The 24,117-nt window shown below is 49.3% G+C and overlaps 1 protein-coding gene and 1 long non-coding RNA gene across 3 annotated transcripts; both read left to right on the forward strand.

Moving 5' to 3' along the window:
- Window positions 1-7,914: 7,914 nt before the first annotated feature.
- On the forward strand, window positions 7,915-18,421 carry LOC101686486 (zinc finger protein 345-like). Of its 2 annotated transcripts, XM_045077297.1 has the most exons (3): window positions 7,916-8,144; window positions 10,643-10,769; window positions 14,940-18,421. In XM_045077297.1, the coding sequence occupies exons 1-3, from the start codon at window positions 8,112-8,114 to the stop codon at window positions 17,345-17,347; spliced, it is 2,568 nt and encodes an 855-aa protein (XP_044933232.1). In that variant the 5' UTR covers window positions 7,916-8,111; the 3' UTR covers window positions 17,348-18,421. The 2 variants fall into 2 exon arrangements, with proteins under 2 accessions (XP_044933233.1, XP_044933232.1); XM_045077298.1 differs by lacking the exon at window positions 10,643-10,769 and having other exon boundaries at window positions 7,915-8,144.
- A 2,261-nt stretch (window positions 18,422-20,682) lies between these two features.
- Window positions 20,683-24,070, forward strand: LOC123391247. The gene is made up of 2 exons (XR_006605877.1): window positions 20,683-21,375; window positions 22,611-24,070. It is a non-coding gene; the product is annotated as an uncharacterized LOC123391247 (long non-coding RNA).
- The last annotated feature ends 47 nt before the right edge of the window (window positions 24,071-24,117 follow it).

Genomic DNA, 24,117 nt, shown 5'->3' on the forward strand with positions numbered 1-24,117 from the left:
AGGGGCATTGCTTGGTCCACATCCCTAAATATGCGCCTTGCTACTTGGAGCAGATGATCTACAAAGTCAGCATAGGGTTCATTAGGCCCCTGCAGCACCTTGGAAAGTTGTCCCTGCAAATCGCCAGAACCCTGTATGGTCTTCCAAGCCCTAGTGGCTGCAGCTGCTATCTGTACATACACCCCTGGGGGGTACCCAATCTGATTGTTTTGTCCCACAAATTGACCTCCTCCCATGAGCATGTCAATATTCCAGTGGGGATTCCCTGACGCAGCGTTACGCCGGGCAGTTTCTGAGCTACACTCTTGCCAAGCAGTTTTCCATATCAAGTATTGTCCACCAGACAGAGTTGCTTTTGCCATGTTAGTCCAATCGTCTGGGGTCAGGTTCATGCTACCGACTGCTTCCAAAAGTGAAAGTGTATAAGCAGCCTGTGGCCCATAAGTAGTGATTGCTTCCTTAAACTGTTTAATAAGTTTGAAGTCTAGTGGTTGATGAAACCTCTGTTGATTTTGATCTTCTAACACTGGGTATGCAAGAGGGGAGGGTTTAGTAAAGTCCATAATGTCCCTCCATCCTGCATTTCTACATTCTGGACAACCACATGCCCCTCGGGAGCATGAAGTGTTATATGGTGGCGGCCATTCTGCAGGTGGCGCTATAGGCCTACATTCAGGGGTAGGAATTCTTGACATTCTGACAGAGGGTGCTAGGGAGTCATATTTTTTCCCGGCTTCTTTGTATGTCCTTCCCTTTAAAGGTTCGTTAGGGACTACCTCTTTTAATTTTAAGTGCGTCATGGCTTCCCCAAGCTCATCTTCAGAGGAGCTCTCCTTTGAACTTTCTCCCCCTCTGCTAGATCCTGCCTTAGAGGCTTCTCTGACCTGCTCCATCACCTCAACACCTTCCTCGATAACATTTTTAACCGTTTTATGGTTCTTCCCCCAAATGTTCCCATTGAGGAATATTAAGAAGTCCTCAACCTTTTTCAAGAACTGCCGAGCTGCTTTCGTTTTTAGCGGAGTGCCGTTAGCCTCAAGCACTTCCGTCAGTAATCCCTCCATCTTAGTAAACTTTGATCCCATTATTTCTCGTCCTATGCCTAGGAACCCTTTTACTTCTCGTCCTATACTTAGGAACTTTCTTATCTGAAATTTTGTGCACACTTACCCGATCGTTGCGTTCACTGAGAACTCCTCGGTTTCCGAGGGTTCCCGGGTTTCAGCACCACTTATCGCTCTCGCCAGCAAGAACGACCAGGAGACCTCAGCGAGGCAAGCTTTATTTCTGGGTAGCTGTTGGGATCTCCCCTTTCACCGCCAGCGCATGTGTATATATACCAAAGTTGTACATCCAATCACTTGCAGCCACATAGATACAAGAGGCATTTTGGACTACTTCCTTAATCCTCAGTTCCCCCTACTGGCTCGCATCCATCCGCCATCTTAATGGCGTGTTTACTTTCGGGCACCGACACTGCAGCTGTTACAACAAAATTCAATTAAGCACAAAAGATGTTTACCAACAGATTTCAAAAGCATAAACCTAGTTCCAGCGACCAGTGCTCTGGTATTTTATCCCATTCTGTTAAAGGTTACCAAAGACTTTGAAAGCTACCTTAAGAATTACCCATTAAAACTCCGAGACACACAATTAACCATCAGTTCTAGTCATCTCTTTGCTAGCAGATTTTAACAAATAACAAGAGCCTATTTGACCTTCAGTAAACTTGATTGGAGTTTCCCGTTTACTGCGGATAAATTTGTCAGGAATTCGGATAGGAGTGGGGAGGGGGAGGAGGAGGAGTAGACGAGGGTGCTTGTTCAGAAATCCTGAACTTAAGGGACCTCGGGGTAAGGGATCGCGGTAAGGAGGAGGAGGAGGAACCAGGGGCCCTCTTGTCAGTGGGTGGGTGAAGCTCTCTGGGGGTTCATAGAGAGGAGACGGGGAGGAGAGGTCTGAGTCTTTGGGAACAGTGGGTGGCAGGGTAGGGGGAGGGGAGCGGGCCAAGAGGACCTGTGAGGTGGAGCAGTGAGAGCAGAGGAAGGGGCGAGAGCGCAGAGTCCAGAAAGCCTGAGCATAAGGGACCTTGGCCCATCTGCCTTGGTGTCTGCTGAGGTTATTTAGGTCCATGAAAATCTGATAGTTAAACGTGCCTTCCGGAGGCCATTGGGACTGATTGTCTAATCAGTATTGTGGCCAAGCGACAATACAGTAATGTCATTTTCACAGGTCCTGGTCCAGTTCCAGGGTTTTAAGATTGGCCAGCAGGCCTAAAACACCCCCGGGATGTTTTAGGGTTGAATTTGGGTTGGGAGGTCCCCACGATTCATTGCCGGGCAACCCGAGGGCTGGAGGAAGGCGTCCGTCCCCTCGTCCACCACTGGGTTGCAGAAAAACTGTGTCGGCTGCCGTAGAGGTTAGGACGTCTCATAGCCTCTCGGAGTCACGGAAGTCACCTGGTGACCGGCGGGGTCTGCCCTGAGGGGGCCGTGAGTAGGACAAGGCTTTCTGGAAGGAGGCACGGAATCGGGGGAAACTCACCAAGGCTTCGGAAGTGGCGTTCGGAAAGGCAGGTCCAGTCAGGCCAGGGAAAGGAGAGAGCCTCCCCACTGGAGTGGGGGCTCAATCTCCTTCCCGCGTTTCGGCACCAAATGTAAAGTTTTTTTCCAGCGAGATAAACACAACACCAGGCAAAGTAGGTGCAAGGCAAGATTTATTAAAAACGCTCTCCGGCAAAGTTTCAGGGCTCAGGAGAAGGGAAAGTTGCGCCGGGAGGAGGTGGGCACCCTTGGGCGAGGTTCTGCGACTCTGGAAAACAGAGTGGTGGAAGTCGCGCCCAAGGCAGGGAGGAGGGGGCTTTTAAGGGGTCTCGGAGGAAGCTCAGGGGTCTTTTGGAAATTTCCCTTATTTGGATATTTCGCCTGCTCATCGAGGTCCCATTGGTCCACAGGAGCCCGGGGCAGGGGTCTCAGATTCCTGCTTGTCAGGGTTCCATTGGTCCATGGGAACCCTGAGGGGGAGGGTCTCAGATTCCTGCTTGGGCCTTTGTTCTCCTGTTTGAGTTTAGGTCTTGTGGCGGGAACTTTCGCCATCTTAAGTAGCCCTTTCCTGCCAGCCCAACATAAGTATTAACCAATTGTGAACTGTTACAACAGAATTCTTCAGATGGCAAATTTACGAATCAGTTAAGCGCAAAACATGTTTACCAACAGATTTACTCTCAGTTTCTTTGCAGTACGAAGTCAAAAGCACAAGCCTACATCCGGTAATTAACGACTTAGCATTTTATCCTGTTAAGACCTAGATGTCCACAATTTAATTACATTTGTCATCCAACCAAAACTTAAAACTTTAAACTTTCAGGTTACCGAAGACTATGAAAGCTATCTCAGCAATTACCCATTAAAACTTTGAGACATGGGACGCCTGGGTGGCTCAGTTGGTTGGACGACTGCCTTCGGCTCAATCATGATCCTGGAGTCCCGGGATCGAGTACCACATCAGGCTCCCAGCTGCATGGGGAGTCTGCTTCGCTCTCTGACCTTCTCCTTGCTCATGCTCTCTCTCACTGTCTCTCTCTCAAATAAATAAATAAAATCATAAAAAAAAATCTTTGAGACAGACAATTAACCATCAGTTTAGTCACTTCTTTGCTAACACATTTTAACAAATAACACGAGCTTATTTGACCTTCAGTAAACTTTGATAGAATAAAAGCTTAACATTTTACTGCTGTAACTTCAAAGACATGTCTATTTTAATTGATCCACAAACTTAACTTAGTTCCAATACTTATTTACATTTCACCTGGACCCACTCCACTTTGAATGTTTACCTGAGACATGCGTGGGAAGATCTGGAGTGGGGGTGTTAGGTCCAGGGGCTGCTCTTATTGCTCCTTGACAGTGAAGATAGAAGGAGCTGTGGTTCATGATCTAGAGGCTAGTCATGCAGGCTGCACACACTTTGGTACAGAAACAGGAGAAGGGGGAAACAGAAGAAAAAAAGTGCTGCCAGGAGGCAGAGAAAGGGTTCCCTGTTTTAGAGCTCATAAGCCCCAACAGAGGAGCAGATGCCATGCTTTCCCACCAGCAAGGGTGTAGGGGTTAAGCAGTCCAAGTCTGGCCAGAGAAGACAAGGAAACTTCCACGAAACAAAGAGTTTCAGCAGCTGCTTGGGAATATTCCTTATGGTCTCTGTCTCGAGTTAGACTAACCCCAGTTGGCTCCAGTTATAGCCATTAACACAGGAAGTGAGTGAGGGAGAAGCCCCCACATCTATTAGGAGAAACAGAGAGAAATGTCAGAGTCCCCTTTGCTAGGAATGGCCCAGCAACCTGGGTTTACTAGCAGGCTTATTTACATAAGGAAGAAGTTTACCAGCTGACTCATTTGGGCAAACACATTCTGCAAAAGCCCCTTAGTTCAGGGTCCTGGTGCAGAGCAATGAAGGCCTAGGTATGAGCAATGAAGGCATCCTAGGTCCATTTGCCTTGTTTCCTGCAGAGGAGATCTTAACTGATAGATCCCACTGAGGCCATGCTGTGTTACAGGAGCTCAGTCCTTTTCTAAGTTTTGCAATCCAAATTGTTTCCAGTGGGTTAAAAGGCACCCCAAGGTAGAGTCCTTGGGAACTGAAGAAGGCTACTGAGGCCATGTTCCCAGAAACGTAAAGAAGTTCCATTACCAAATCCCCTGACTCCTGGGTGGCGTTCCACGCAGGATATGTCAGAGGTTCCCATGTGACAAAAGCGACCAGAGACGTCCCTCAACAAAAGTCGCTATTGATCACCATCCTGCCTTCTCCGGGAAGGCATTCCTGCCATAAAAGGCCCTGGAGGGGTAAGGGCGTCCCTCCACTTCCCTGATGGGTGCCTGGTGAATGGACCAAAACCTGTGCCATGCCATACCATTGTATGTCCTGAAGACTGCATACTGTTTTGCCATTTTTTTTAAGGTTTTATTTATTTATTTGACAGAGCGGGATCACAAGTAGGCAGAGAGAGAGAGAGAGGAGGAAGCAGGCTCCCTGCCGAGAAGAGAGCCATCGGATGCGGGACTCGATCCCAGGATCCTGAGATCATGACCTGAGCCGAAGGCAGCGGCTTAACCCACTGAGCCACCCAAGCGCCCCCTGTTTTGCCATTTTAACCCATAGAAATACTAGGAAAGTTTGGCAAGGGGAAATTACCCAATTTCATAGCTATAAGTAGTCTGTAGAAGACACTTGACAAGAAACAGTAACACTGAAATCCATCATGGTCTATGCGACATTCCAACACATGTGGTCCTTGCAACCAACTTCCCTAGGAAACGGTCCCCGGTTGCGTTTTAATTCAATCGGGTACTGGTTTCAGCCGGCTCCCAATGGAGGTCTCTTGGCCAGAATTGGCTAGACCAGGGATGTGGAGGGGATCACATTAGATCAATCAGGAGGAAACCTCACACGGGAGTCTTAAGATTGGCATCCATCCTGATGACTTAGGTGGCTATCCCATGCCCAAGAGGGAAAACTTTATATAAGAACAGGAATAAAGTGGGGCGCCTGGGTGGCTCAGTGGGTTAAGCCGCGGCCTTCGGCTCGGGTCATGATCTCGGGGTCCTGGGATCGAGTCCCGCATCGGGCTCTCTACTCAGCGGTGAGCCTGCTTCCCTCTCTCTCTCTGCCTGCCTCTCTGTCTACCTGTGATCTCTCTCTGTCAAATAAATAAATCTTTTTTTTAATTTTTTTTTAAAGATTTTATTTATTTGTCAGAGAGAGCGAGCGAGAGCGAGCACAGGCAGACAGAGTGGAAGGCAGAGTCATTCGGAGAAGCAGGCTCCCTGCAGAGCAAGGAGCCCGATATGGGACTCGATCCCAGGACGCTGGGATCATGACCTGAGCCGAAGGCAGCTGCTTAACCAACTGAGCCACCCAGGCGTCCCCAAATAAATAAATCTTAAAAAAAAAAAAAAACAGGAATAAAGAGAAGCCATCAAGTTTCTGGGTCTTATTGCCATTCTGGCCAAGGTACTAACTTACAGCCAAAAGGCAGATGCTCTCCTCACCGTAGAGCAGCCACCAGCTAGAGGATTACAGCCTGGGCAATTGACATGCAAGTGCTCCAATAAGACCATACTCCTTGAAAAGCCCTGAAATGAGAGTAAAGGAAAAGGAGAGAAAGTACTCACCAATTTTGCACTGAAGCTCAGAGTCCAAATATAAAGACTCACAGCCCCACGTTTGGGCGCCATATGATGAAGTTCTAGAACGTAGGTGAGGTTCAGTGGGCTGAGGTCCGGAGCCGATGACCAAGAAAGAATTCTTGAGACCTCTTTGGTGCAAAATGGTGGTTTATTAAAGCAAGGGGACAGGACCCATGGGCAGGACAAGCTGCTGCCCAGAGTTGTCAAGGATGACAGGTTATGTACCCTGCGGTTGGGGGAAGGTGAGGGAAAGGGAGGTTTCAACGGATTTTTCATATGCTAAAGAGGGCCTACAAGGTGCCAAGATATCAGAGGCCTACTGTAGACCTTGCCCTTAGGGCTTGATCAATGTTGTCTTTAGGCCAGCCAGTAACATCAAGATAGTTGGAAGCTTCTTGGTGGGATTTAACTATATTTACATTCCCTTATACCTCAGCCTCCTTCAGTTTTGTTTATGGTGGGGAAGGTGACATTGGGGTTTGATGAACTCCGTTATTTGCCTCTGGAAATTTGTGCTATTGATAAGGTCAGGTGTGCCTGAGGAATGCTACACATATTACTGAGGGGGAGCAGATGGAGAGGGGGTGCAAGGTGCCAGCTTTTGCTTTGTCTTCAGCCAGCCCCCTGCTCCCTCATCAAGCTCAAAGCACATTTGTTAGAACAGTGAGTAGAGATGACATTTGCCTTTCCTTTTCGTTTTAACCTTCCCTGTGCTCTAAATATCCTCTCTACTTCCCGTTCCAAAGCACTGTGATATTTAGTTAAGTAAACCCCATTTAAAATGGAATCATTTTGGGCGCCTGGGTGGCTGAGTGGGTTAAAGCCTCTGACTTCAGCTCAGGTCGTGACTTCAGGGTCCTGGAATCCAGGTCCGAATAGGGCTCTCTGGTCCGCCAAGAGCCTGCTTCCCCCCGCCCCCCACCCTGCTGCCTCTTTGCCTACTTGTAATCTCACTCAAATAAATTTACAAAAAAATAAAAGTGAACCATTTTAATGGGACGCTGTATCACAGGTGGGCAGGCAAAATGAACAGGCGGAAGGAAGATCCTTTTTATCTTCGAAAGGGGGTTGATTTCTTTGTAGGATTGTAATGTCCTTTAAACAAAAGAAACTCTGTCAAAGAAAGGACAGTAACCTTGGCTTGCACCAAAGAAACACGGCTGATGCCACGCCCTCTACAATCTTTTCTTGATTGATCATTCATAGGAAGCCACCCTCACCATCTCCTAAGAGGTAAGAAAAGCTAACCTTCTCCTATTCTCTTCAGACTATCTTGTGGCTGGCCCCAGTGTATTTATTCCTAGCTGAAATTCCTCTGTTCCTGAAGAAACTCAGTTTGCTAGTAAATATAACGGCCCATTTATACTTAAGGTTCAGAGTAGTATAAGCCTCACCGTTTCAGGAATGACAAATGACACATTTTGATATAAACAGCCTCACAACGTGCAGTCACATTGGGCTAGCACGATGACATGCTCTTTTTGATTCTGCCTTTTCCTAGACTTGTGAAGCCTTTTGCGAAAAGATCTCTGAGGCGACAACCGTGTATCACCTTCTCCTGACATGAAGGGACACCTAGGATACGGAACTCCAGGGTGCGCCAGTCTCTGAGATGGCCAGAAGCCTGAGAGCCACCCCACCCGTAAGAGCGTAGCGCCTGAGGACGCAGCGAGGAGCCAATACTGGCCCTCGAACACGGCATTTCTAGGCAAGCGCATCCGCTGCGGGCGGAGCTTCCGGCCTCGTCCCCGCCCGCGGGGTTGTAGACCGAGGTTGGGTTCGTTTGTCTCCTCTGGTTCCGGAGCGCGGGTCAGGATCGTGGTAACTGACGCTGAAGACCCGAGGAGCTGCGCTGTCCTCGCCGCACACAGTTCAGCTCCGGCGTCCACTCCCCTTCCGCCCGCTGCCGGAGATCCGAGTCCGATGGCGGCGACCGCTCCCAGGGACTCGGCTGAGGTAAACGCTCGTCCCCGGGCCCTCACCACCGGCGCCCACCCAGACCCCGAAGGCCCGAGCGCGGGGCGCCTGCTCGCGGCCCTGCGGCCCAGGCCCGGGTGTCCGGGACAAGGAGGCGCCGGTGGGCGGGGGCCCGTGTGGGAGCGCCGGCGGGCTGCGGGCGGGCGCGGCCTCCGGGCTGAGTGGCCGCCGGGGCGGGGGCTGCAGGGGGCCCGCGCCACCAACGGGGGACGGCGCGGCTGCATTGGTTCTGTCAGGAGCAAGGTGCGGCGCGACGGGTGAGGCCGGCGCCGTCTCTGACTGCCGAGGCCGTGTCTGCTGGCGGTGAGGGAGGTGGTCTAACCTGGCTGTCAGGGAGCTTTCCGGGGCCGCAGGGGAAGCGCCGCCGCCGGGTGTGAGCGCGCAGGCAGGGCGCGCAGCAGGAGAGACTCGCGTTGGTCGTTGGTAGTCCGCTCTGGATGTTGGAGAGCCTCGGAGAAGGGCTGAGGCGAATTGTGCGTGTCGCAGAGGAGAGGAGAACGGGGGGAGTGAGGGGAACCCCGGGGCTTTTGGTCGGTGACGCTTGAAGAGAAAACTGCAGAGATTTTACGGCAGAGATGTTGTTTCTGTGGGAGCGACAGGGAACAGCGTTTGGGACCGAAGAAGCCGAGTCAAAGCCGTAGCCAGTGTGGAGAAGAGAGAGGTCGTCTTTTTTTTTTTTTTTTTTAAAGGAAAGGAATGAAAGGTGTTATGAATTCCAAGCCCAGGAGACTACACTACTTAAGGTTCAAATATAGTGGCTTCTCATTGGCTGAGCTCTTGGGTGGGGCCATCATGAAAAGGCTGTCTTGGAGGGGGGGTGTAGTGAAGTAGTATCCCCAAATAAGTTCAAGTCCATCTCTTTCTGTTGGACCCGCAGGTGATACCACCCACTATGGTAGTGTTTGAGCTGCCCCCAGTGCAACCTCCCGACCCCAATTTAGGAAGATTGCCCCTCATTAATTTTCACAGTTCTAGCAGCTGAAGGGAGGGAAAGTCCCATCAACCTGATGGAAGTTAACAGTAAGTTGCTTATCTTTGGGAGTGTCCGAACGTATTTTCACAGTGTTAGGTGACTTAGGTGTTTCAGAAAATGGTAAGTGATGGCATCAAGTGGGCAGCTGGACAGGAAATTTTGGGAAACTGGGGGAAAGATTCATGATGGAGAGTTTGAAAAGTGATGGCTGCTGTGTGGACCAGGGTGGAGACTGGGATCACATTTGGGAAGGGAACGCAGAGTGTCATGGCAATGCTCCTAGTAGGTCAGAGGGACCTAGTAACATGTGCTGAAGAGTGGTTTTCCTGCTCAACTCGTGGTCGGGGTTGCTGGGCGTTGTGAACACAGGTGAAGGAGAGAGGCAGTGATCTGGCAGATACATGGACAAGCCTTCCGTGGGATGCCGGGACAAGTGATAGCTGAGGACATGGGGGGGTTGCTTGTTTGTTTGTTTGTTTAAGTAGGCTCCATTCCCAGTGTGGAGCCCAACAGGAGTCTTGAACTCAGGACTATGAGATGAAGAGTGAGATGCTGAACCCATTTAGCCACCCAGGCGGCCCCTCCTGCGAGTATTTAAGAGGCTGGAGCTGCTCTCTCTTCAGTGTTCTAGGACTTCACCGGAATTTTGTGGTCAGCTTTTATGGTATCCGGAGTGTTTCGGAGTCTTCCTGCCTGAAACGGTCTGGGGCAAATGTCATTTTTGCTTTTCTGTGCCTGGCAGAGAGGTCCTTAGGGCTGGTTGTTTTCAGAAAGGTCCAGTAGTGGATGGTTGGTTCCCAACTGTGGAGGGCCAGCATGGGTAGTAGGGGAGTAGAAGACGGTGTAGGAGGATCCTAGGTAGACAGTGGTTGTGAGTGTCGTGCTGCAGGGAGGATTAGAGGCAGGTGAGGAGGCCTCTCAGCAGCATTTGAGGCTTTCCCTCAGTTGGGATCCTTGGGAGTACTGGGGTGTGGTAGTTGGAACCTGTTTCAGTTTGTCACATAATCCTTTGGTTGTCATGTGACAAGGACAAGTGTGAGTCAAGGGAGAGTCCTTTGGAAGGTGTGGGCTTTCATCTGTGGGGTCTGAAGACATGAGAGAGGTACAGTCTACAGAATCATGTAGACCTGGAGAGGAAGTGTGAGCTAAGGGCCTCAGGGTCCTGGTATTGAAGACTTCCTGGCAGAGCAGAGCCTGTAATTGGCTGTCTTGAGGGAACACCGTGGGAGACTCCATGAGAATATCCTGGCAGGGGTTTGGGACTTGCAGGCCAAACCCAGAGCTTAGATTGCTTCCATGTGTCCCCTGTGTGTTATCGCTGAGCACTGAACAGTGATTGGTGGGAAGGTGAGAGGAGAGCAGCGTTAGAGGCACCAGGACCTGGTATTATCTGAGGAGGGGAGCTGGGCTGGCAGGAGAGACCGGGGGTGGGTGTGTGGGTTGCAACGCTGGTGGGTTCTCAGAGAAAGAATGCTCAGGGTTCCATGTTTTCCTTTCATGGTAGTGTGGTGTGACCTTTGAGGACGTGGCCGTGTACTTCTCCTGGAAGGAGTGGAGGCTTCTTGATGAGGCTCAGAGACGGCTGTACTACCATGTGATGCTGGAGAACTTTGCACTTGTATCGTCACTGGGTAAGGCCCTCGGCGTCCCCTTGACCTGCCCTGGACTCTGTACCCTGCGGACTCCCCTCCTCCATTCTTCAGGGGAGGGTTTGTCCTTCTCTGGTGTGGACTATGTTCACTGCGTGCTTCCCCAGATTTCTGGGCAGTTGCTTTTGTTGCTGGCCCTGAGTTGTTGGTATGCCCTTCTGTCTGCCCACAGCCCCAGTACCCGCTGTGCTGAGCCCTGACAGGGTAGGATCGCAGGTCAGTGGTCCTGCACTGAGGCTGATGGAATGCACCTTGCTTGCCCTCTCCCTGGCTGGCACCCTGTATCTAGGTCCGTGACTCATCGATGGCCTAGGTTTTGACCTCTCCCTTAGGTGACATTTCCCTGTGCCTGCCTGTGCCTGAAATTGGAGGCATTGGTATGCGCACTGCTGTAGTGGACCGTGGGCCGTTTCTCAAGAAGGTCCTGTGTGGATCTTTCTATAATGTTTACATCTGTTCTTCTCCCTGGCTGCCTCCATTCATGTTTGTGAGGTATGATGGACAAATCAAATCTGTGACTGAAAGTGTTACATAATGATTTCATGTAGTTCAGCATTATCAAGTTCTTACCAAAATGAAGTGAATCAGTATAGCCATCACTTGGCGTCAGTACTTTTCTTGTGTGCTGGTGAGAAATCGGAAGATCAACCCTCTGAGCAAATTTCAGCGCTACAGTGCAGTATTAACTGTAGTCAGTGTGCCCTATGTTAGTTCCTCAGAAGTGAATCCTTTTGTCGTTGAACGTGTATCTCCCTGACCATCCTCTGCCCTCCTTCTCACATGCACAAGTGCTGTCTCAGTCTCTCTTTCCCAAATAAATGGGTCCTTTTCTTTTCTCAAAAGTAAAGAGGACATACCTGTAAATAATGCCATACAGTATTGTCTTTTTTTGCATAATGATTTCACGTGGCATAATGTTCTTCACATTGAGGCAGGTGGCACTGTGTAGCCATGTTGTGGCAGTGAGTCTGCTGCCTTTTTTTATTCATTTTATTGTCTTTTTTTAAAAAGATTTTATTTATTTATTTATCAGAGATAGAGAGGAGTGAGAGTGAGCACAAGAAGCAGAGTGGCAGGCAGAGCAGAGGGAGAAGCAGGCTCCCTGCCGAACAAGGAGCCTGATGTGGGACTTGATCCCAGGACGCAGGGTTTAGTACCTAAGCCGAAGGCAGCCACTTAACCAACTGAGCCAACCAGGCATCCCATTTTTTATTGTCTTATTTTATTTATTTATACATGTATGTTTTTTAGATTTTATTTAGTTATTTGAGAGAGAAACATAGAGAGTGGGAGTGAGGAGGTCAGAGGGAGAAGCAGACTTCCCCTGGAGCTAGGTGCCGGGTATGGGACTTGATCCCGGAACTCTGGGATCATGAATTGACCTGAAGGCAATTGCTTAACCAGCTGAGCCACCCAGGCACCCTGTTGCCTCTTTTATATGTGAGATTTCCTGCATGCGTGTGTTCAGTAAACGTTCCTTTCCCCACTTTTTAGATTGATTGATTGATTGATTATACAAGGGGAGAGAGAGCATGCCCATAGAAGGAGGGGGAGTGACAGGCAGAGGGAGAAGCAGGCTCCCCGCTGAGCAAGGAGCTCAGTGTGGGACTGGATTCCAGGACCCTAGAGTCATGACCTGAGTCAAAGGCAGACACTTAACGGACTGAGCCACTCAGGCGTCCCATATTTCCAAAATGTTGTTTGTCACCTTACTATTTTGCTTAGTAATTTTACATTTTTCTGTTGATCTCTACACCCCCTGTGGGGTTAGAACTCACCACTCCGTGATCCCTAGTCGCATGCTCTACGTGGTGAGCCTGGCAGTCCCCCCATAATATTCGTTGTCACTTTAAGCCTTGACACAGACTGAAAGATGTTGCTGTTGTGGGTGTTGTGAACGGTCCTGCAGTGGATATGGGCATGCAGGTAGTTTGTGCAGATAGTGGTTTTGTTGCCTTGGGATACACACATAGCTAGAAATGGCAGTGGTGGGGCATAGGGTAGTTCAGTTTTCCCGTTTCTGTGTTCCATGGTGACTTCCCTAATTGATGGCCAGCAACAGCGTTCCGGGGGTTTGCTTTTCTCCATGTCCTCACCAGCCCGTCTTAGCTTTTTGGTAATCGCCGTTGTGAGAACTACGAGGTGATACGTTGTGGTGTTGGTTTTCATTTCTCTGACGATTAGTGAGTGTGAGCTCGCATTGGCGCCCGAACATCTCCTCTTCACTCTTTGGTGTGTTTTCTTTGGCTCTGCTGCAACTTTTCAGTTTGGCATAGTGGTGCTTTTGCTTTCGTGACCTATGCTTTGGGTGTCCTGTTCAAAAAATCCTTGCCAGGGCTAAGATTAAAGAGGCTCTTCCGTCTCTTTTTGCCGGGAGCTTTATGGTTTCCGGTCATGGGTTTCAGTCTTGCATCAACTGCACGTGTGTTTCTGGGTACTGTGGGTGGGGATCCACCCCTACTGTTTGCATATGGGGAGTCCGGTTTCACAGCAGTGCGAGAGAGGGTATTTTTCCCTCTTGGCATAATAGTGAAAGAGTAGTGGACTGTGTGTGGCCTTCCTTATGGGCTTTTCCTTCCTCCATTCCGTTGTTCTGTTTTATTTTCTTTTTTTAAAGATTTTCTTTATTTGACAGACAGGGATTACAAGTAGGCAGAGAGGCAGACAGAGAGAGAGGGGTAAGCAGGCTCCCTGCTGAGCAGAGAGCCCAATGCGTCACTTGATCCCAGGACCCTGAGATCATGACCAGAGCAGAAGGCAGAGGCTTTAACCCACTTAGCCACCCAGGCGCCCCTCCGTTGTTCTGTTTTTATGCCTTCACCCTATTGTTTAGCATCATCTAGCTTTGCAGTCCGGTTTTAAGTTCGAAATTGTGCGGCCTAACGATTGGATCTTCTTTCTGAAGATTCCTTGGGCTTTAGGCTTTGGTTGATTTGGTGGCAGATGTCCCAGTGTCTCCTGTGGGGCAGGACGCTGGGAGCTCTGCTGAGCAGGGACCTCAGTTGCACCTACCCTGGGACCGGTGGAGACAGCCCAGGCCTTATTGCCCACCCATCCCCACATGTCTCTGCTGATACAATCTGCAGGGATTTTTCTGTGTGCATGTGCCCTCTCTGACGCTCCCCCGTGTACCGGTCCGTCTTAATTGGACTGTTGATCCCACCGAGGCTCATGTCATTCATGGCCACTATTGCCTTTATTTTTCTTGGAGGTAAGGATGATATCTCTCCTTCTACCTTCCTGCTGATAACAGTCCCACAGGACATTTTTCTGTGTCAACTGTGTCCTGAGTAGCTCTACAACAGTGCTGGCAGTGGGCTTGGCCTGTTTTCCATCAGTTCGTCTGTCTTTCTGGTGCGCTCTAGTTGCTCCGCTAGGGCTTCCAGGAGGGGTGCCTTGTGTACCAAAGCATGGACATGCCCCAGACATGAGCAGATGGGCTTTGAGGGAACCTGTTCCTTATGAATGGCCCCTGGCAGCGGTGGCACATGAGGTCTGTGTTTGATCATACTGGGCACCATTCTTTGCTCAGCCAGAGTTCTGCCCCCCCCCCCATTTCTGTCTTTCCTTTCTCGCCATTGACCTTTCTTTTGTCAAGTGGATTCTACTCCTTTGGTAATTCTGTTTACTCTGGTACAGGGATAATCCCTGCATCTCAGGCATCCAATCTCACTCATTTCTATCACTGCTCTTTCTGTGTATCTCAGCATTCACACGCAGGCATTTTAACCAACTGAGCTACCCAGGTGTCCCCACAGGCAAGCATTTGAAATGAGATAGTCAATCAGTGTCCTTAAACTGCCCTTGAGTGTAGTCCATTTTGGGTGATTGGCTTGTGCTCAGCCAGAGGCGAGCAGCAGCAACCGTGGTACACAAACCTTTGGGCAGAAAATAAGCTGTAGACCGTGGCACTCTTCCTTGACCTGCCCTAGTTTTCTGTCCTCCTAGTGTGTTCTCGCTAGTACGTTCACGGCTTGGGCCCAGAAATGGCCCAGAAATGCCCAGTGGCCTGTCCTATAGTTGAGTTTCTTCTCTTGTGTGTGGAAAAGCATGCTATACCATCCTGCCTAGATGAGTCGGGTGCATGTGTGTGATGGGCTCACCCCCTCGCTACAGCCAGCACGTATTTCACCAGCATTTCTCTGCCTTCAGGTTGCTGCTGTGGAGCAGAGGATGAGGAGGCCCCATTTGCACAGAGCGCTTCTGTAGGCGTTTCACAGACCTGGACGCCCAGGGCTGCTCTGTCTTCCCGGAAGACCCACCCCTGTGAGATGTGCGGTCCCGTCTTGAGAGACATTTTCCACTTGGCTGAGCTCCAGGGGAAAGAAAACAGCCAGAAACGGTTGAGGTGTGGGGCCTGCGGGAAACGATTTTCTTTCAGTGTGAAGTTGGAGCAGCAGCAGCAGCAGGAGCAGCCTGCGGGAGCAAAACCATTCAGAAGCCATGTGGACAGGGCCTCTGCTGTCAAGAGCTGGGGATCCGGTGGTTTGGGAAAGCCCTTTACCTGTGGAGAGGTTGAGAAGGACTTGCTGTCTGGCTCGGGGCATCTGGAGCAAGAGGCCACTCTTACTGGGGAGAAACCACACACGATGCCCCACTGCAGGGCAACATTACGACGCGGAAGCAGTCATGGCACTTGGGGCCAATGTAAGAATGCTTTTGGTCCCATACACACAGATACTCGGGAGCAGGGTGTCCACCTTGGTAGACAGTCCTTTGTGTGCAGTGAATGTGGGAAAACTTTCAGGTACAAGTCCTTATTTGCCATACACCAGAGATACCATACTGGAGCACGACATCATGAGTTTGGTCCATGTGGAAAATCCCTTGGGCAACGACCAACCCTGAATGAACATGGGAAGACTCAGGGTGGATCCAGGCAGTACACGTGCAGCAAATGTGGGAAATCCTTAGGTGGCAAATGTGTCCCCCTTAATGTCCAGAAATTGCCCAGTGGAGGGAAAAATTATGTTTGTAGCGGGTGTGTGAAATCTGTCAGCGGTAGCTCAGTGTATACTCAGAGGGTTCAGTCTGGAGATAGGTTTTATAAGTGTCGCGTATGTGCAAAATCTTTTCCGTCTATGTCTGCCCTCTGTTACCATCAGCGATCTCACACAGGGAAAAGACAGTATGAGTGTAGTGATTGTGGGAAATCTGTTACCAGTACTTCATCTCTCCGTTCTCACCAGAGACTTCACACTGGAGAAAGGCCTTATAAATGCAATGAATGTGGGAAATGTTTTGTTCGTATTACTTACCTCCGTTATCACCACAGAGTTCACAGTGGAGAAAGGCCTTACAAGTGTAGCAAATGTGGCAAATCTTTTATGAGTCGTAATGGCCTCCGTTATCACCATAGTGTTCACACTGGAGAAAAGCCTTACATGTGCCGTGAATGTGGCAAATCTTTTATAAGTAATTCTGAGCTCTCTTCTCACCAGAGGGTTCACACTGGAGAAAAGCCTTATAAGTGCAATGAATGTGGGAAATCACTTGCTAGGAGTTCTGCCCTCCGTAGTCATCAGAGAGTTCACAGTAGAGAAAGGCCTTATGCATGCGTTGAATGTGGGAAATCTTTTAGCCAAAAAATTTACCAACGTTACCATATCAAGTTTCACTCAGGTGAAAAGCCTTATGAGTGTAATGAATGTGGGAAATCTTTTACTGCTAGATGTTCCTTCCGTTTTCACCAGCGAATTCATGCTGGACAAAAGCCTTATCAGTGCAATGAATGTGGGAAATCCTGTTCTACTATTTATGGCCTCCGTAGTCACCAGAGAGTTCACACTGGAGAAAGGCCTTATGAGTGCCATGAATGTGGGAAATCGTTTACCTGTAATTCTGCTCTCCGTTATCACCAGAGAGTTCACACTGGAGAAAGGCCCTACAAGTGTCATGAATGTGGCAAATCGCTTATGAGTAGTACTGGCCTCCGTTATCACCAGAGAGTTCATACTGGAGAAAAGCCTTATGAGTGCCCTGAATGTGGGAAATCTTTCACAAGTAGCTCTGGACTCCGTAATCATCAGAGATTTCACACTGGACAAAAGCCTTATAAGTGCAGTGAATGTGGGAAATCTTTTGTCACTAGTAATGAACATCGTGAACACCAGAGAGTTCACAGTGGAGAGAGGCCTTATGAATGCCCTGAATGTAGTAAATCCTTTCCCCGAAAAAGTACCCTCAATGTACACAAAAAGCTTCACTCAGGTGAACGGCCTTATGAGTGTAGTGAATGTGGGAAATCATTTACTGCTAGTTCTGCCCTCCGTTACCACCAGAGACTTCACACTGGAGAAAGACCTTATCAGTGCAATGAATGTGGGAAATTTTACACTGCTAGTTCTGCCCTCCGACGTCACAAGAGAGTTCACACTGGAGAAAGGCCTTATGTGTGTAATGAATGTGAGAAATCATTTGCTGATAGTTCTGCCCTCCAGCGTCACAAGAGAGTTCACACTGGAGAGAGGCCTTATCAATGCCGTGAATGTGGGAAATCTTACATTAGTTATAGTGGTTTTACATATCATTACAGCCTTCACACTGCAGGAAGGATCTAAAACAGCACAGAAGGTGATTCTTCTTGCCTTGAGGCATTTAGGTTGGAGGACAAACTCTGAGGCAGCAGGCTACCCGAATTGGAACATGGTTTCCCTGAATGTCCCCAGTGCAGTGACTTCCCATAAGATCCAGTCATTTTCAGAAAAATGTGCATAGTGCTTTCTGATGTGGGTGCAGTCACTGCAAGATGGAAGTCACTGGCAGTTTCTGGAACCTGGCAGTTCCCAGTAGTGTGCCTATGTCACCACCTAACATGGTTAATGATGTCGAGCTGTTCACGTTCTCGACTGCTCATTCAAATTCTGCTCATTCAAATGGAACCCCTTGTTCCATTCCCAGTTAGGGCATGATGTGACCAGTGTTGATCCACAGTGGGAGTTGTGAGTTCTAGGTGGTGACTCGCACAGGAAGGCCAAGTCCCACAGGGGTGTTGCTGGTCTCCTGATGATTTGATGACTATTTGCAGCTTCCAGGTCACCACATAGGAATTGTGTGCCCCGTGTTGCTCTGATTGATGTATCAGTAAGTGCCATGTTTGTTTAATTACCTTTGATCTTAGACATTGTGTGCACTCGAAGGGGTGGTTTGAAAGCAGCATCGGGCTCTCCCACATGAAGGAATGAGCAGATCGCATTCCATCCCATACTTGCTGTATCTCTGAGAGGAACATTGCAAATGTATCAGTAATATTGACGTGCATATACATATGTACATACTCCAGCCTGTGTGTTAATTTGCGTTATAACCCAAGACCTTTGTGATGAGCTGAATTGTATACCCAAATCCGTATTTTGCAGTATGACCCCCAATACCTCACAAGGTGAGGATAGTTAGAGCATCTTTAAAGACATCATGAGGTTGAAGTGGGTTATTAGGATGGAGTCATGCGGTATGGCTGGCGCCGTGAGAAGAGGAGATGAGGAATCTGGCACCCAGGGATGACCATGGGTGGACACGGAATCCCCATCTGCAAGCCAAGGAGAGAGGCCTCAGAAGAAACTAACCCAGCTGACATCTTATGTTCAATTTCGAGACTCCAGATTGGGGTGAAATAAATTTCTCTTGTCTGGTCACCCAGAGTGTGGTGGTGTGTTACATCAGTTCTAGCTAGTAGGGTCTCCTCGGATCCACATCTGGGTTTTGTGGTCTGGGTGCCAGGAAGCTGTGTGTGCTCAGAGGTCACCGTGAAGAGGGAGCACTTGAGACCTTCTCCAGTGCTTGTGGAAACAAGAATATTTTTGCTTGTCCACAGCTGATAGCCCAGGCACTGTTGAGTGGAATCTCTACCCACATCCTTCACAGGAGCCTTGTGACCGGCTGTGCAGTTTCCAATTGGAACCCCCACAGGGGCAGGGGGACTGTAATTGGTAATCTAGATGAATGGGCAGTTAGGTACCTCAGAGAACACCTCAGGCCCCTGATGGGGTGTATGTCTTCCAAAAGGGTATCCCCAGATGATGTGCCTGGCTGGCCGGGATCAGTGTTCATAAATTCTTCACGTTCAGACCCATAGCCTGTGAAAGAGATAGTGGTAAAATAACCCATGAATTCTGATTTGCCCTCTGGTGCTTACATGTCAAGGTGCAGGAGGAAAAAAGATAAAGACAAGGCACAATTTATCCTCCAGGGATGTAGCTTTTATGACCTCTCCCAGCTAGCATACTTGTTGGAATCCTAAAGGGCAAGCAGACACTTGTTCTGAACCACCCTCCTCTCAGGTAGTCTCCCAGATACTCCCAGCCTTTAGGGCTAAGAACACAGATCTTACTGGAGGAAGTGGTGCACAGTCCTTTTCTTGCCTAATATCTCCCAAAGTCCTTGAATAAACCATTTGTCCCCTAGGTCGACTTCCCAGGTTTTGTTTTGTTTTGTTTTGTTTTTTTTAAGATTTTATTTGTCGGAGAGGAAGGGGAAACACAAGCAGGGGGAGTGAGAGAGAGAAGCAGGCCTCCTGCTGAGCAGGAAGCCTGATGCAGGACTCCATCCCAGGACTTGGGATCATGAACTGAGCTGAAGGCAGTTAATGACCGAGCCACCCAGGGTCCCTGAATGTATGTCCCTTTCAACAGTACTGTTTTCTTCTGGATGTATACCACTCTTGGTGTCTTCATCTGTTTGGAGCATCTGGGATATTTCTAGTATTTACTCTTTGCAAAGTAGTCACTCTGTATTTTCTTTATAATTCCGTATGTGGATAGAGGTTTCATTTCATTTGTGGTAAAACTGGAAGGGCTGACGGGAGCCTGGGTGGCTCAGTAGGTTGATCCTCTGCCTTTGGCTCAGGTCATGATCTCAGGGTCCTGGGATTGAGACCACATTGGGCTCTCTCTGCTTCCCCCTCCCTGCCTGCTGCTCTCCCTACTTGTGATCTATCTCTCTCCAAGAAATAGAATCTTTAAAAAGGAAAAAAAAAAAAAAAAAACAACTTAAAACTAGAAAAAACCTCAAAGCACTGTGGTTAGTCACAGATGGGTGACTGAACATTGTCCTGAAAGGTCAAAATGGAGTCTGATGTGTTCACTGTTGCATCCTCATCAGCTATGTATGAGACTTCCAGAATTTTTTCCTGACACTCCTTGGGAGGGTTACTGTACAAGACCAGTCTTTTTTTTTTTTTTTTTTTAAGGATTTAACTTATTATTTATTTCAGAGAGAGAGAGTGAGAGGGAGCACAAGCAGGGGGAGTGGGAGAGGAAGAATCAGGCTTCCCACACAGCAGGGAGCCAATGCCCCGCTCCATCCCAGGACCCTAGGATCATGACCTGTGCCAAAGGCAGACATTTAATGACTGAACCACCCAGGCATCCCTGTCAGCCCCTTCTTTTATTAATATTTTATTTATTTATTTGACAGACAGAGATCACAAGTAGGCAGAGAGGGAGAGAAAGGGGGGAAGCAGGCTCCCCGTTGAGCACAGAGCCTGATGCAGAGCTTGATCCGAGGATCCCGGAATCACGACCTGAGCCAAAGGCAGAGGCTTTAACCCATTAAGCCACCCAGGCGCCCTATTGTCAGCACTTTTAATATGTGTGCATTGCTATATTGTAATTGCATTTCCTGGAGATTTCTGTCTTTCAGCCTCGTTTCATGTGTTTCTTTACCACATGTGTGTTCTCTTTGGTACAATTTCTGTTTTCATCAGTGCCGTTTTTCTTTTCCTATGAGTTATGACTACTTCCTTTTCCTTTACAAATACGACATGCATTGGCGCCTGGTTGGCTCAGTGGGTTAAGCCACTGCCTTCGGTCAGGTCATGGTCTCAGGGTCCTGGGGATTGAGTCCCGCATCGGGCTTTTTGCTTGGCAGGGAGCCTGTTTCCTCCTCTCTCTCTCTGCCTGCCTCTCTGCCTACTTGTGATCTCTTTCTGTCAAATAAATAAATAAAATCTTTAAAAAAAACCAAACAAATACGACATGCATAACAACGAAGATATACATTGGAATTTTCCTCATTTGCACACAGTGAGAAATTTATCCATGTATTCTTAGTCATCCTGGAAGGCTATTTCCTCATTTTTCCCCTCAGATCCTTTGTGTCCTGCCCAAGGTCATGGCCCCAAACACCTTACCACATTTAAGTCCAGGGTGCATTCCTACTGTTACGGGAAGCCTGTGCAAAGTCTAGGCATTTAGAAATAGAAAAATGCATCCCTGCTTTGTGCTGCTTGCCGATTTCCAAAGTATAAATTCTGCCACTCTGGGAGCAGGATGTGCCCAGAGAAGGTGCTGAAGGACGACGTGGGTGTTTGGGGGAAAACTAACCTTTGGCATATGCAGGCAGGAGACTTCACAACACTGGGCAGACAGCAGCTGTGCGGGCTGGGAGCTGGCTGAAGGTCTGCAGCAGCCTCACAGGCAGGAGACGTTAACCCTGAAGGGCCAGAGGGGAGGCACGTCTCCGAACACCCTGACTGGTGACTGAAGACCCAGCTGGTCTCACCTTGGAGCGACAAGCTTGTGTCCACCCTCTCAGTTCAGAGTCGCTTCCTCCGATCCCACCCAGTACACTGGAAGGTTTTCCTGCGCAGGTGATTCCCCCCAAGTGATTTATTTCCTTTTCTCTTGGTAGGAGTCGACTCCTCAAAAAACAGCTGACTGGGGGAGACTGAAGGGACAGTAGGGCCACCTCTGGCAGCTGCCTGGCCTAAAGGGACTGGGAGCCAGGTTAAGCGAGACCTTACCCAGAGGACTGGGATCAGTGCTGGCCTTCCTCTGTGCCGGAAGGACAGGAACAGGGCTTCTACCTGAAGGAAGAGCGTCCCCAGGTCAGGCGAGTTCATGTGGGAATGCAGGGGGTCGAGGATGCTGGGTGGGAGGGCATGTGTGGTGCGGGGACAGGGGAGCACCTGCAGGAGGGTGACACAGCTGGAGATGGTTCAGGAAGGACCCTCTGCGCTGAGTCCCTTTCTTCCTCTGGAGCTGATGTTCCCACTTTTGGATCCTGAAGGTAATGCCCCGCCCAGAGCTCCGGTGGTTGTGTCCAGGTATGAGACATAGCACGGTCCAGAGATGAGTCTGCAATTCCTCCCACGTGGACCAGCATGTCTGCTGGCGCCTTCTGGTACCGATGAGGTGTAGAAGTCTGGACTAATCTCGTGCAGATTAAGTTGTCCACGAATATCTTTAGGGGAAAAAACCTCAACAAATTATGGGGAGTCAACAAATGGGACTTTGTTATACTGATGGTGCAGGGGAAGGGGGGGGAGATGCAAAAGAATCTAGCCTGGGGGTCCCAAGCAGAGTAGGTTTGGCCACTCCCTGCAGAGAAAGCAGAGGCAGTAAAGCAGAAAGGCATCTCTGCAAGCCCAGCACAGAGAAGACAATAGCCAAACCGCTCAAAGATTGTCTCCAATGTGCTGAGATCGCTTCCATGTTTAGAGAAGGAGAACGGGAGGCTAAGGTGGGTGGGTACATGCGGGTAGTCAGTGAAGGTCAAGTAGATCATAGTCTTGGAGTCAGTCATGGGTGGGGACTTGCTGGCTCAGGGCAATCCTTAGAGCGAGGCATGGTGGTTTTGACTCCCATTTGGGGCTGCCTTGCCAGCAGGGTCTTCCGTCTGAGTCAAGAGACAAGCTGGAAAGAAGCGTAAGACTTGAAAGTCTGAGATCAAAACCGGGGCAGCCGAGGTCCTCTCTTTGTCCTAAGGAAAGCAGTGTGTATGGGTGAAGCCACCTTGGGCCCTCCAGCCAACCTAGTAACCCTGAAGGTTTAACAAGCGCCCTATGCTTCCATGATGGACTAACCTCTCTCTGTTCATCTACAGGTCATGCTCTCTCTCCTGGAAAGAGCTGAGCATTGTGCATGCCACAAAGCAGAACGGAGCCTTCTGGGCGACCCGTAGACACTAAGGAAGGAGACCCTTTGTACAGCTGCCCAGCACTGTGGTAACGTGTGTAGCTGCACCATGGAGTGTGCGTGTAGTGCAGAAACGTTTCAGACCTCTGTCCTCCCTTTGCTGGTTAACTGCCCGAAGCTTTTTATTTTATTTTTTTTTTTTTTAAAGGTTTTTATGTATCTGACAGAGAGAGAGTACAAGTAGGCAGAGTGATAGGCAGAGGGAGAGGGCAAGGGACTACCACTGAGCAAGGAGCCTGACATGGCACTGGATACCAAGACCCTGGCATCATGACCTGAACTGAAGGCAGCTGCTTAACCCCGTGAGCCACCCAGGCGTCCCTGCCCTAAGCTTTAAAAACCCAAGTGTGAGTGAGGCAGAAAGGTTGGAGTTGGCCTCTGCAACAGGAGTCCACCTTCTTCCCAGCCTAGTGATGAAAACTCATATTCCTTTCCCATGAACATTTTCTGTGCTCATCAAAGAGTCGTAATCCCCCATAGGAGAAAAACAGACATTTTAGACATTAACTTTTTCAGGAGAGAGAGAAATGTGTGCTGGAACGTTTCACAGCCTAGGTCATGAAATCCTGTAGTTGTAGAGGAGATTCTCGTGAATCACAAGAATACTAGGTGCCCCATCCACAGGATCCAGAGGAAGGAGATGGAATGTTTTCATGTGTTCCCTTGTGACATGGAAAGTGGTTAATGCAAAAAGGGGGTAATTTTGGAGCTCCTCTCCAAAAGTCTGAGTCCATAGGTCTCAGTCGTGGGCAGAAAATCACCATTTCTAATGAGTTGAGGTGATGCTGATGGGGAGGTCAGTGCAGTGACGACACAGTGGAAGGAGGTTTCCAGGGAAGATGACACTGTCTCACTCCAGGCCCTGGTAGAGGGCGGCTGTGGTGGTACAGATTGGGGAGCGGCAGAGTGAAGGGTGCTAGTGCACAGCTGCTGAGTGCCTCTGCAGTGAGCCAAGCAGGCTGAAGCCTTAAAGGACTAGAATTCCAGGGACCTGACTGCTGAAGGCTCCACAGGAAGCCACGTAGAGCCACCTGCCCCTTTTGCTTCCAACTCCAAATCCAGAAGGAGCCCATTAGACTCAGGTGGCTCCCTGCCCTAGCCACTACTTGAGCAAACTGAAGCCAAACCGGGACCAAATTCTCGTAAAAGCCTCCAGGGAAAGAAGCGGAAATGGAAGCTAAGGACAGGCCACCAGAAGCAGGAAGTAGGCTGTCTGAATTGGGCGGTTCTCTACGTTACAGCCAATCATATAACATCCTTGCTTGGATTCCTTCAATTGGTCTAGAACAGCGTTTCCCCTAATTTTGTTTGGTGCTGCCTGAATGGATTTGCTGTTTGCTCAAATAAACTCTTTGGGGGAACAAATTATTTTTGGTGCCATAAAGGTGATTTTCTTTAAGCACGGGGAAAGGACA

The sequence above is a fragment of the Mustela putorius genome, unplaced genomic scaffold (genome assembly GCF_011764305.1).
Source record: "Mustela putorius furo isolate JIRA1106 unplaced genomic scaffold, ASM1176430v1.1 tig00000196_pilon_pilon_pilon, whole genome shotgun sequence".
NCBI classification, from domain to species: Eukaryota; Metazoa; Chordata; class Mammalia; order Carnivora; family Mustelidae; genus Mustela; species Mustela putorius.